The 14,158-nt window shown below is 42.4% G+C and overlaps 2 protein-coding genes across 2 annotated transcripts; both read right to left on the reverse strand.

Moving 5' to 3' along the window:
• Window positions 1-1,776: 1,776 nt before the first annotated feature.
• On the reverse strand, window positions 1,777-3,408 carry LOC111988600 (uncharacterized). Its single transcript, XM_065771954.1, has one exon. It carries the CDS (start codon window positions 3,406-3,408, stop codon window positions 1,777-1,779), a length of 1,632 nt encoding a protein of 543 aa, XP_065628026.1.
• Window positions 3,409-5,167: 1,759 nt separating this feature from the next.
• On the reverse strand, window positions 5,168-5,737 carry LOC111993855 (uncharacterized). The gene has a single exon (XM_024025674.1). The coding sequence runs from the start codon at window positions 5,735-5,737 to the stop codon at window positions 5,168-5,170; it is 570 nt and encodes a 189-aa protein (XP_023881442.1).
• Window positions 5,738-14,158: the final 8,421 nt, after the last annotated feature.

The raw sequence follows: 14,158 nt of genomic DNA on the forward strand, positions 1-14,158 counted from the left end.
TTTTTTTTTTTTTTTTTTTAATTTAAATTTATTCAAGTACAATTTCTTCGTCCAAGTTTATGGACGAGTATTATGGATAAGTATTCATTACTCTTCTAAGGGTTTTTGGACGGTGGTCGTCTACCTTTTGAATTTTATGAATGTATGAATGTTCCTTCTTTATCTTTGTTCATTGTGTTCAATTATTCCTTGTGCTTTGTGAATGAGTTCCATTTATATCATCCATACCATTTTTGTGGTTGTGGGATTTTTCCTTTTATTGAGGTTTTATCTCGTCTTGATCATATGGACGAATTCCTTCCTGTAACATCATGAGATGTTCATTTTCAAGTAAAGTTCGTCCATGAATGACGTCTTTTTAGCAGATTTAATTGTTGCTCAAGTTTAAGACGACTATTTACTCGTCCTTAATGAAATTTTCCCACGATGCTCGTCCATGGGTTGGACTGTTAAGTTGGTTAGATTCGTCTGTGGGTCTGTGGTGTTTCCACAAGCACATTGTTCGTCCATGGTGTAGACGATTGCACTTCAGGTTTGTCTCACCTTTGAGCTTAGACGGACATACCTTTATTCTTGCTTTATCCTTATCTAAAGGAAAGCTCTTAGATGATACTTCCTTGCGTCCAAGGATTTTACTCGTCTTTGACTTTTCGCCTTCCGTGGATCATTTTGGATCATAGAAAATGGAGGATTCCCATACAATCATACATATATATATATATATTCAGAAATCCATACTATGTAATCATTCGTCCACAATCATGGCACATGCTTAAGAGCTTGTGTTTTTAGGAAATTAAAAATACATAATACAACATAACTTCGTCCATGAGCAGCATAAAATACTTATTTACTTAAGACACAATAATAATAAGTAGGTACTGGAAAACATTAAACAACATTAAACATATTACTTTAATCGTCCAAGGATCTCATCCACCTCATAGCTCGTCCCTGATCACCCTTTATTGATAGTACCTCCTTAGGTGTTCAACGTTCCATGGGTGCTCCAACTTCCTTCCGTCCAAGGCTTCCAAATAGTAGGACCCTTGCCTCTTGCAGTTGATTACCCTGTAAGGTCCTTCCCAATTTGGTCCCAATTTTCCGTGGGCCGGATTTTTGGTGCCCAAAGAAACCTTCTTCAGGACGAGATCCCCAATGTTGAAGCGCCTGGGTTTCACCATAGCGTCATGCTGCCTTGCCATGAGGTTTTTGTACCTTGCTACTCTCTGCTCTACGTCCATCCTTACCTTGTCTATGAGGTCGAGATTAAGACGAATCTGTTCATTGTTTTCTTCATCTTGATATTTCATCACCCTATGGCTGGCCATATGCACTTCTGCGGGCATAACTGCTTCGCTCCCATAAGCCAATTTGAAAGGAGTCTCTCCTGTGGGAGTTCTCACTGTTGTTCTATAGGCCCACAAAACACCTGGTAATTCGTCTGGCCATACTGCCTTTGCCCCTTCAAGTCGAGTCTTGATAATTTTTAACAAGGATCGGTTTGCTACTTCTGCTTGCTCGTTGGCCTGTGGGTGGGAGGGTGAGGAGTAGTGATTCTTGATTCCGAGTTGTTCACAAAATTCTCTGAATGGTGTATTATCAAACTGTCGTCCGTTGTCGGACACTAACACCCTTGGTACTCCAAATCTGCATACAATGCTCTTCCAAACAAAGTTTTTGACATTTTGCTGTGTGATTTTCACTAAGGGTTCAGCTTCCACCCATTTAGTGAAATAATCTATCCCCACCATCAAAAACTTCATTTGTCTGGTTCTAGTTAGGAAGGGGCCCAAAATATCCAAACCCCATTGTGCAAAAGGCCAAGGGGCCATCATTGGGGGTAAGGTATTCTGATGGTTGCCTAGGAATATTGTTGAAACGTTGGCATTGATCACACACCTTAACATACGCCTTAATGTCAGCTTGGATGGTTGGCCAATAGTACCCTGCACGGATGACCTTGTGGACGAGTGATCTGGCCCCGGAGTGGTTACCACACGCTCCTTCATGAACTTCTCTTAGTATATAATTCGCCTTATCTGGGGCCAAACACCTTAGGTATGGTTGTGAAAAACCTCTTTTGTAGAGCACCTCGTCCATGAGGATGTACCTGGCCGATCTAACTCTGAGCTTTCTGGCTTCGTCCTTCCCTTCTAGAAGCCTTCCGTCTCTCAAGTATGATACTATCGGGGTCATCCAATTCTCCTCACCTTCTATTTGCAGCATTTCTGGGAGGTCTATGCTGGGCATGTATCGTATTTCATCAAACTTGTCCATTGCTTCATTGGCAGAGGCTTCCTTCGCTAGAGTGTCCGCTTCCATGTTCTCTTCCCTTGGGATTTGCACAAAGTTAGCTTCCCTGAATTTCTTTACAAAGCGTAACACTTTCTTCAAATATTTTTTCATTCTATCTTCCTTGGCTTCACACGTCCCATTTACTTGGCCTATGACCAACTGTGAGTCTCCCAAGACGAGTACCGAGTCCGCTTCTACAGATTTGGCCAACTCCAATCCTTTAAGAAGGGCTTTATATTCTACTTCATTATTAGTTGTCTGGTATTGCAAGCAAACTTTGTACTTCAGCTTGTCTCCTTCTGGTGACTGCAAAACAACTCCTATACCTCCTGTATGCAGCATAGACGATCCATCTACGTGGACAACCCATCTTTTACTATCTTCTTTCCCATCCAAGTCCTCATAACTTGGAGTGAATTCTACAATGAAATCTGGCAGGGCTTGAGCTTTTATTGCATTCCTCGGTTGGTACCGAACATCAAACTCACTGAGCTTAACTGCCCATTGAATTAGTCGTCCTGCAGTTTCAAGTTTGTTCATTGCCTTCTTGAGTGGATGATCAGTCATGACATTAATGACATGACCTTGGAAGTAGTGTCTTAACTTCCTAGAGGCTGTTATTAGCGCAAAGGCTAACTTCTCTATCAATGGGTACCTTCCTTCTACTCCTCTCAGTGCCCGACTAGTATAATACACAAGCTTCTGTACCTTTTCTTCCTCCCTGATCAACGTTGAACTTACGGCATGTGGGGACACTGCTAAGTATAAATATAGTTCTTCTCCTAGCACGAACGGACTTAGCAACGGGGCTGTGGTAAGATAGTGCTTTAGGTCCTGGAAGGCCCTTTGACAGTCGTCCGTCCATTCAAATGCCTTCGTGAGAATTTTGAAAAAGGGTAGACACTTGTCAGTGGCTTTTGAGACAAACCTGTTCAGAGCTGCAACTCGTCCAGTTAAGGATTGGACTTCCTTGATGTTCTTCGGTGGTTCCATATCCAATATGGCTTGGATCTTGTCTGGATTTGCCTCAATTCCTCTCTCTGAAACCATAAATCCTAGAAACTTTCCTGACGATACTCCGAATGCACATTTACTTGGGTTCAACTTCATCTTGTATCACCTAAGTGTTTCAAAGATTTCCTGAAGGTCGTCCAAGTGGCTACCTTCGTCTAAGCTCTTCACAAGCATGTCATCCACGTACACTTCTACATTCCATCCTATCTATGGACGAAACATATGATTCACCAACCTTTGATAAGTTGCCCCTGCATTCTTCAAACCGAAGGGCATCACCTTGTAACAAAACAAACCTTGACTGGTAATAAAAGATGTCTTTTCCTGATCTGCCTCGTCCATCTTTATCTGATTATATCCTGAGAAGGCATCCATGAAACTCAACAGTTGATGGCCAGCTGTAGAGTCAACCAATTGATCAATACGGGGCAAAGGATAACTATCCTTAGGGCAAGCCTTGTTTAAGTCAGTAAAGTCGACGCACATCCTCCACTTGCCGTTTGCCTTCTTTACCATCACTACATTTGCTAACCAATCCGGGTAATAGACTTCCCGGATAAACTGTGTTATGGTTAGTTTCTGAACCTCTTCCTTGATAGCCTTCTCTCGTTCAGGGGCAAACACCCTCTTCTTTTGACGAATAGGCTTCGATGAGGGGGATACGTTTAGTCTATGAGTAATTACACTTGGATCAATGCCAGGCATGTCGTCATGACTTCATGCAAAAACATCGGCATTCTTATTTAGAAACTGAACGAGGTCTTCTTTCGCCTTCTCCTTCATACTTGTTCCAATTCTAGTAAATTTCTCACTATCATTTTCTTGCAATAAAACATCTTCCGATACTTCAGTCGGTTCTGCAACAATTTTTCTTTCTTCTATAATCATAGCCTGCATTTGCTCGTCCACAGCCAACATGGCTAGGTAACACTCTCTGGCTACCAACTGATCTCTTTGTGCTTGCCCAACCCCGCACTCCGTAGGGAATTTAACTGACAGATGATAGGTAGATGTTACCGCCTTCCAACTGTTCAAGGTTGGTCTTCCAATGATGGCATTGTAAGAGGATAAACAATCCACCACAAGGAAATTTACTTCCTTAGTTATCTGCTGCGGGTATGACCCTACTACTACAGGCAAGGTAATGGTACCTACGGGCTGCACTTTCATTCCTCCAAATCCTATTAGTGGCGAACATGCTGGATGAAGTTGATCTCGTCCAATCCTCATCTGCTGGAAGGCGGGATAATACAATATATCTGCTGAGCTTCCATTATCCACCAACACCCTTCTGGTTCTGTAATCTGCTATGAGTAGGGTAATGACGATTGCATCGTCGTGTGGATGATGGATCCTCTCAGCTTCTTCGTTCGTAAAAGAGATGGTTGGCTCGTCTATTTCCTTCGTCCTTGGGGGTCGTCTAGAGAGTTGGACGTTCTGCACCGCTTTGAGATACGTTTTCTTCGCCTTGGAGGATTGCCCTGTCGACGTCCCACCAATGATAACTCTTATTTCTCCGAGTGGGGGCCGTGATGACTCTTCCATCTTTGCTTTCAATTTTTCATCTTTATGATCTCTTCCAACGAAATGCCTCAACTTTCCTTGTCTAATGAGATTCTCAATCTGCTGCTTCAAGTCATAACACTCGTCCGTGTCATGCCCATGATCCCTATGGAAGCGACAATATTTATTCTTATTGCGCTTGTTAGGATCTCCTTTCATCTTCTCTGGCCACTTCAAGGAAGGATCATCCTTGATTTGCATGAGCACTTGATCGAGTAGGGCATTCAAGGGTGTATAATTTTGACTCCTTACTGACGGACCTGCCTTCCTGTTATCCCTGTCTCGATCCTTCTTATCTTCCCTTCTTCGGACGAGCTCCTTGATCAGAGTGACATGGGGGGTTGACCTCCATCCTCTCAGCCCTCTTCCTCTTCTTAGCTATGATGGCGTCTTCTGCAATCATAAAGTTTTGGGTTAAATGGACAAGTTCAGCCATGGATTGGGGTTCTTTTTCATACAACTTGTGAATAAATAAGTCAGAGTTAACCCCATTGTGGAAGGCTGGCAATAGGAGCTTGTCGTCCACCTCGTCTACTGTCAAGGCTTCCCTATTGAAGCGCGTGATGAAGGAACGCAGACTCTTATTTTCTCCTTGCTCTATGGTCAGCAAACTGGACGAGGAACGTTTGTGTCTTTGTCCCCCAATGAAATTATTGACAAATAGTTTGCTTAACTCCTCGAAAGAATTTACAGAATTCGGGGGTATTTTGCTGAACCATGCTCGCGCTAGTCCCTTAAGGGTGGTAGGGAAGGCTCTGCACATGATCTCATCCGGGACCCCTTGGAGATGCATTGTAGTCTTGAAAGTAGCGATATGATCAAAGGGATCACGTGCTCCGTCGTATGAGTCCAGGGAAGGCATTTTGAATTTAGGCGGCAAGGGATGCCCATTGATGGAAGCAGTGAAAGGGGAGTCTGTTTAGTGAACCAAATCCTCTACGGGATTTGCCCTTCTCATGTTCTCCTTCATCTCGTCCATAACCTTCCTCATCTGATCCATTTCCTTCTCCAGATGTGGCACCCTTCGCGAAGTGGTGCCTCTTGATCGAATCTTGGGCTCAGCATTTCCTCCTCCATCTTCTTGACTCTAGGATTGTCTCTCAGCATGCCCTTCTCGGCGCTGCCTTTCTATCTCCCTAGTTAACTCTTGATTCTGGTGGGTTAATTCCGCCATCGCGGCCGCCATGGATTGTATGTGTTGGATGGAAGGCGACTGCGTGACAGGCGCTGATTGGTGATTTCGGTGGGGATGGCTAGAAGCATCCCTACTCTCTTGGTGGCCTGGGCTAGTAGCCCTCGATCTGGTCCGAACCATTCGACTTTTTGTCCCAGAAAAAGCAAATCGCAAATCGATTCACGTCTTCCCACAGACAACGCCAACTGATGATGTATGAAATCAGTTAGTTGAACACTTCGGCTTCGGTGGACTACGGCGTTAGCGAAGGCCTATAAAGAGAGAAAACAGTCAAAGGGTGACCGGGGTGAACCGGCCAAACACCCTCCGATGATAAAGTTAGTTTTTTCTTCTAACGGAGTTCCAACTTTATTCAATGTAAAATCTCAGGAAATTCATACCTTTGCATGGTTAAGACCGGTCCTTATATAGGGTATTCTAGGGCGGTTACTAGTTCAATAACTTCCCCCAGAATCTTGGAATCCGGACATAACCTCCTTAACGGCTATAAAAATCATAACCGCCGTTGGAAGTTACATATGCGGGAGGGATTGGCGGCGATGAACACGGGTTGATGAACCGCTCCAAAATTTGCTAAGTGTTTGCGTAGTCGTCCATGCGCTCTGCGCATAGACGACTCTTTGTCGTGCCATTGTGTGGTCGTCCATGCACCTTGCACATGGACAATTCTTTCGACTTGATTCCCTGAAGTTTGATCAATTGCCCAACATCCCAAGGACGAGATATCTGGACGAATAGGAGATGGCCTAGTTGTTTGGCTAACCGTTCCTCATGGACGACCCATCTAGACGAACCATAGATGTGATTTTTTGTTATCCATCAGCAATAATTCGGGATGGCACTGAGGTAGAGTGGGGCGAGGTCGAATCATAGGTGTCCTCTTGTCTCTTTTTTGGTGCGGAAAAAACATGTGTGGGATAATAGTGGGGTAGATTGGATTCAAGACAAATTGAAGATGTTTTTCTATTATTAATGAGATTACTTTGATATTGATGAGATAAAAATGAAATATAAAGGGGAAAGGGTGATTGTGAGAGTACTAAAAGAGAAATAAAGATAGTGCTAGAACACACACACACATAGAGTGTTGGGTTCAAGTTACACCTGAGTAACTTTAAGCAATGTTACAACACCTAATATTTTTAATTGGATGTGAATTTTGACAAATTTATTGTTAAATTACATTATTTTAATATATTTTTCATGCTTGTAAAATTTTAAGATGATCAAAGATCAATAGTAATAGCATGAATCAATTTTTTAAATTTAATTTTTTGTAGTTTAAATAATGCATAAAAAATGAGTTTATAGATCGAATCGTAAATAACATTCAATAGCATGAAAAATAGTATGCATATGAAGAATATATAGAACATGTAATCCAATAATAAAATTTTCAAAATATGAATTCAACAATAAGTTATTGGGTAATGTAATATTTCTTAGAATTACGCCATATTTAACTTGAACCAAACTCATTATTATCACTATGATATGTGTAAAAAATATTACATCATATGTATGAATAAGTTATATATAATAGACATATATACATTCGAGACAGAGCAAGGTAAAATAGGGCAGGACAATCAAAACTTGTCCCTACCTAGGAGGTCATTTTTGTCATCCCTATCTACCATTCTTCTTGTTTTCAGGAAATAATGTCACATAAATGAAATTGAACCAGTGAACTGCATCTACTTCCTTGGGTTCATTCCTTGAGCCTTACATACATAGAGTGGGGTACGAAAGCAAGTAGCTAGTAGACAAAATCTCTTTCGCTCACATGGTTGATTGGTTTTTATTGGTTGCAAATTGTCATTCAAAACCATAAGCAAAGTTAAGGGTACTTTGATGCTTCTCTCAGTCTCTAGAATTTGTCTTCTCTCTCTCTCTCTCTCTCTGTCTCTCTCATATACTTGTAGTGTTGCTTGCAGGTTAAGAACGACATGGTCCCGCCGACTACCCCAACTTATAGCGGAAAGTGACCATACAATTTGGGGGTTAATGGCAGAGAAAATGAGCGTGCGGGGCTGCATTATTATGAGAGAGGACCCTAATTCAATAAATGACAATTTAATTTGACTACATTAAATAGAAAGAGAGACTACGAGGCACTATTAATAATGTTCCTTATTCTCAAAAAAAAAAAAAAAAAAATGTTCCTAGTAAAAAGGGTTAATTGCATGTTGGTCCAAATAAATGACCGCCAATGGTTGTCCGTTGACTATTTCGATCAACTTTGTTGGAGTTCTCCCCCCGGTTGAAGTGAAAATCTGATGGGAACAACAATTATTACAGGCTGCACAAAAATAATTTTTCCCCAGCAATCTTTAAAAATTTTCTTAATTTGAATAGAGAAAGATCTAAATCTCATCTTTTAATTCAAGAGCATATCAAAATATATATATATATATATAAATCTTTTAATTCAAGAGCTCTCTCAATTTTGGATCTAGGTCCTTGTAAGTTGCCGAAAATTATTAAGCCTAAAAAAAAGTAAAATAAAAGAGAACAAAACAAAAAAGTTTATAATTTTATTGTTGTGACAAATTAAATTATATACTTTTAGATATATCACTGCAAGTCCCATACTTTTATTAAGTCTTAACCGTTTCTATCAAAATGATGCTTGCTGTGTTCTCTCTCTCTCTAAAATGAAAATATTCAGAAAAATGGTGATCTCTCTCTCTCTCTCCCTCCTATAAGTATCTTTAAAAAAAAGGTGGCTGTCATGTTTCTCCTTATTAGATTAAGGGAAATGTTAAAGAATGACTTAAGGCCATTGGTTTATAAACTATTTTTAGAAATATTTTATGAAAAAATGATAAAACAATTAATTTTGTTGACAATTTTTTATATTTCTTATAAAAGTGATGTCAAAACTTTCCTAATATGGTTTATTAATAATTGTCCTAAGGGCACATATTAACAATCGAAAATCATGTTGTTGTTCAAGTTTATTTTGTGCTTAGATTCTATCATAAAGATAAAGTTTTGTTTGTCATAATATTATAAGTGTGGCATTTAAAATAGAACATTTGGAAATATGAGATTAAATTTGTTAGAAGGATGATATATATATATATATATTAACAATTAAAAAAAAAAAAAGAGAGACCAAAAAAATAAAGACACAAACTGACTGATTATTTAAAGCATGTTGTATATATTGAAGTTTTTTTTAGATCAATAAGTCTAATTCCATGAAATATCTTTCATAAACCATAATTATTAAGGTTACAAGAAGTTGCCATTGTATAATAAATTTGATGCTAGTACTATTATTTTAGTTTGCCAATCTCTATAGGCTATTGCCACAAAAGTTTTCACAAAAATATTTAATAATTATTGATGTGCTAAGTTATTAATATTTGTAGATAATAAAGTGATATTAAGAGTTAATTAGTTGATTACTATTAAAGGTTCACATAATTTTACACAATTTTAACCATAATTTAGGAGGTCTAGTAAATCCACACCTCTATTATTCACAAAAATTACCCTTACGGTTTGTGATAAAAATTAAAAAATTTGAAATTCCACATGACGAGTATGACGAATTCGCGTACGCTTGGACGACCCCACCTATACTGACGAAATAAAAGCTCTGGCAAGAAGAGTCAATTGTCTACTGACGAAGATACCCGAGCCATTCAATGCAAGCAATCAAGCCCGAGACGGTTACTGGGACAACTGTACACACCGTTGAGAGGCAGTGATGGCACAGTAAAGGGCCCCGACGTTACCAAAAGGAGCATTAAGACCTCCATAACTACACCAACGGCTAGAAGCCAGGAGATCCTATAAAAGTCTCCCACATTGCCAAGAACCAGGTACTGAAAAAATATACTACTAAGATCTTCTTTCTTTCCAACTACATTGACCCATTTTTAGAAAATTTCTTGCACTGACTTTGGCATCGGAGGCTCTGTGGCAGGCACCACACCGGTGATCATTCAAAAAGGGTTATTTCATCATTTCAATATTATCAGGGACGAGGGTTTGCTTCTGGACACATTTACTTCGACTTCGACTGACGAGTTTGCACTCTATCAGTTTGGCACCGTCTGTGGGGAACGTTCACTTTTTCGTGTTGAGATTCGAAACAGTAGTTTCGTATTCTTGATCATTTCAGGATGGAGTCCAACCAAGATTCTGTAGCCCTCGCTCAACAAGTCCAGGCCCTTGCAGCCACAGTTGAAGAACTGACTAAGCAAAACCAGGAAATGAGGCAACGACTTCAGCAGGAGGAAAATCGGTCGAGAGGAAATCAGGAAGGTGAAGGGGATAGTTGCAGAAGAAGTGACCATCGAGAGCCAAATGCTCCCGCCGAACCAAATTCGGACATTCTTAGGGAAATGAGGAGGGAGATGGACGAACTAAGGAATGCCATCAAAGAAAAGACAGAGCGGAGCGTGGATCGGCTGGTTCGGGCGACGGACTCACCATTTACGACGGCAGTCCTCGATTGTCCAGTCCCCTCAAAGTTCCGACTACCTCAGCTCGAGCCCTTTGATGGGCTGAAGGACCCCCAAGATCACCTGAATACTTTCAAAACAACCCTGGGGCTCCAGCAGCCCCCAGACGAAATCCTGTGTCGTTCATTCCCAACAACACTCAAGGGGGCTGCCCGGGAATGGTTCACTAAACTACCAAGGTCGTCCATCGACACGTTTGAGCAACTGAGCAATGCTTTCCTGCGACATTTTATTGGAGGACAGCGACCGAAGAGAACCGCGGATCACCTGCTCACCATCAGGCAGGGAGAGAAGGAGACACTGAGGTCGTATGTGAAGCGCTTTACCAGGGAGACTCTGGAGGTGGACGAGGTTGACGATATGGTACAGTTGACAACCTTCAAGGCAGGACTGAAATCTAGGGAACTCGTCAGCTCACTCGCGAAGAATCCCCCAAAGACGATGGCTGAAATGCTTCTTAAAGCGCAGAAATACATGAACGCCGAGGATGCATTGGCCGCTATCAGGGACGAAGGTAGAACAGAGGACAAAAAGGAAGACGACCGCAGGGGACAAAAACGAGATCGTTCAGATCGTCGAAATAATGACGGAGTCAGAAGGAAAGATGATAAAAGTTCACGGACGGTAAAATTTACCCCCCTTGTTATGCCTGTCGACAAAATTTTGGCACAGATACAAGATGAACATTACCTCAAATGGCCACGACCATTGCATTCGTCACCTAGCGTCCGTGACAGGAGTAAGTATTGTCGATTCCACAAAGATCATGGCCATTACACTGAGGACTGTAGGGATCTCAAAGAACAAATAGAGGAGTTGATACGGAAAGGAAAGTTGCAGAAGTTCATAAAGAAGGGAGAATACAACAAAATCCGAGGTGAAAACAAGGGCCAACATGAGTCCTCATCAAAAAGCGGGAGTCGTCAGTCCCAACCTCCCCAAAATGTGATCGGGGAGATACAGACGATTTCAGGCGGACCTATCTCAGGGTGTTCGTTCAAATCACTCAAGAAAGCGCACCAGCGACAAGTGAATAGCGTCCACACGGAGCCCTCACCTAAGCACAGACGAAGTGATCAAGACATGACCTTTAACGAGAACGATGCTCGGGGAGTGAAACAGCCTCACAATGACCCTTTGGTCGTCATGCTAACTATAGAAGGGTTTAACACGAGAAGGGTCCTCGTGGACAACGGCAGCTCTGCTGACATCATTTACTTTCCTGCATTTCAACAATTGAAACTGGACCCAAGAAGACTGCGTCCATTTGACTCCCCCCTCATCAGCTTCAGCGGCGACAGAGTGTACCCAAAAGGCATAGTAACATTGGCCGTCACGGTAGGGACATACCCGAAGCAATTGACCCGTCATATAGACTTCCTGGTGGTAGATTGTCCTTCGTCGTATAACGTCATTATTGGGAGGCCAGCACTCAATAAGTGGAAAGCGTCCACATCTACCTACTGCCTGAAGGTAAAATTCCCAACAGAAAATGGCGTCGGGGAAGTTAGAGGAGACCAAATATTAGCCCGGGAGTGTTACCAGGCTATGTTTGCGGCCAGGGAAAACCAAACGTTGACGATAGAAGAAAAAGAGGAACCAAAGACAGAAGCCCTGGAGACAGTAGAGCTGATTGAAGGGGAAGCAACAAAGACAACCAGAATAGGGACGACCCTCAATCCAGAAGTGAGAACAAAGCTCATACAGTTTCTTCAGGAGAACATGGACGTCTTCGCCTGGAGCCATGACGACATGCCAGGCATATCTCCCGGAATCATCCAACACAGGCTGAATGTGGACCCAGGAAGGAAGCCCATTAAGCAGAGACGAAGAACCTTTGCACCCGAGAGAGACCAAGCTATCGCCGACGAAGTAAGTAAACTTTTGGCCGCAGGCTTCATCAGAGAGGTATATTATCCAGATTGGCTTGCAAATGTTGTCCTAGTAAAAAAAGCCAATGGGAAATGGAGAATGTGTGTGGACTTCACGGACCTAAACAAGGCCTGCCCGAAGGACAGCTTCCCTCTTCCAAGGATAGACCAGCTAGTAGACTCTACAGCCGGACACAAGTTATTGACGTTCATGGACGCGTTCTCGGGGTATAACCAGATAAAAATGGCTGACGAGGACCAGGAGAAAACCGCCTTCATTACGAGCCAAGGGCTCTACTGTTACAATGTAATGCCGTTTGGACTGAAGAACGCTGGAGCAACTTACCAGAGATTGGTGAACAAAATGTTCGTCAAGCAGATAGGCAGGAACATGGAGGTGTATGTCGACGATATGCTCGTCAAAAGCAAAGAAGAGCTTGCACATCTGGACGATCTGAGAGAAACGTTCAAAACACTCAAACAATACCAGATGAAGCTAAACCCTGGTAAATGCGTTTTTGGTGTTGCCTCAGGAAAATTCCTGGGATTCATGGTGTCCCAAAGAGGAATAGAAGCAAACCCCGAGAAGGTACAGGCAATAATCAACATGGCATCACCTAAGACCGTCAAGGAGGTCCAGAAGCTCACAGGCCGAATTGCTGCACTCAACAGGTTCGTCTCTAGGGCAACAGACAAATGCTTGCCTTTCTTTAAAACCTTGAAGCAGGCTTTCGAGTGGACTGACGAATGCGAAGCAGCATTCCAGGAGCTTAAGCTTTACCTCAGCAACCCGCCACTCCTAAGCCCGTCAAAGGAAGGTGAAAATTTATATTTGTATTTAGCAGTATCATCTACAGCAGTCAGTGCAGCCTTGATCCGAGAAGAGAATAGGAAATAGCTCTCAGTTTACTACGTCAGCCAAGCGTTCCAGGGGGCTGAGTTCAGGTACCCAAAGATCGAGAAAATCACATTCGCCTTGATAGTGGCCTCACGCAAACTCAGACAGTATTTCCAGGCAAATCCAATTTTGGTAATGACGGACCAACCCATCCGGAAGGCTATGAGCAAGCCCGAAGCGGCAGGGAGGATGATCCAATGGGCGATTAAACTCAGCCAGTTCGACGTGGAATATCATCCCAGGACGGCCATCAAAGCACAAGCGCTGGCAGACTTCATCGCGGAGTTTACTTATCCAGACGATTCTGACCAGACCAACGAAGGTGACGTATGGACGATACAAACTGACGGTTCGTCAGCTCGAAAGAGAGGGGGAGTAGGAGTAGTTATAGTTACCCCCAACGGAGAAATATTGAAGTATGGAGTTCAGCTGGAATTCCCTGCCACCAATAACGAGGCTGAATACGAAGGAATCCTGACAGGCCTGAGGCTGGGGAAAGAGCTTGGGGCCAGGAACCTACTGGTCCAGAACGACTCGAAGCTAGTAATCGGGCAAGTCAAAGGGGAGTACGAAGCAAAAGAAGAACGAATGCAGAAATACCTCAAATTGACGAACCACTTGGTAAAAGAATTTGAAAAGGTGGAGTTCGTCCAAATTCCAAGAAGCCAGAATAGGCCCGCGGATGAAGTTTCAAAAATAGCCTCGTCGGACGGAGCAGAGTTGAGTACAGACCTGATGATAGAGAAGCAAAGAAACCCCAGCATAGAAGAAATCTTGACATTCGCAGTCCGGAGCGAAAGTAGCTGGATGACGCCAATCATATCCTTTCTCCAGGATG

Source organism: Quercus suber, unplaced genomic scaffold (assembly GCF_002906115.3).
Source record: "Quercus suber isolate HL8 unplaced genomic scaffold, Cork oak 2.0 scaffold_51, whole genome shotgun sequence".
Lineage (NCBI taxonomy): Eukaryota > Viridiplantae > Streptophyta > Magnoliopsida > Fagales > Fagaceae > Quercus > Quercus suber.

Excerpts from the sequence above, each read along its gene's own strand:
- LOC111993855 (XM_024025674.1), bottom strand. The coding sequence starts at position 5,737 with ATGCCTTCCCTGGACTCATACGACGGAGCACGTGATCCCTTTGATCAT.
- LOC111988600 (XM_065771954.1), bottom strand. The coding sequence starts at position 3,408 with ATGAAGTTGAACCCAAGTAAATGTGCATTCGGAGTATCGTCAGGAAAG.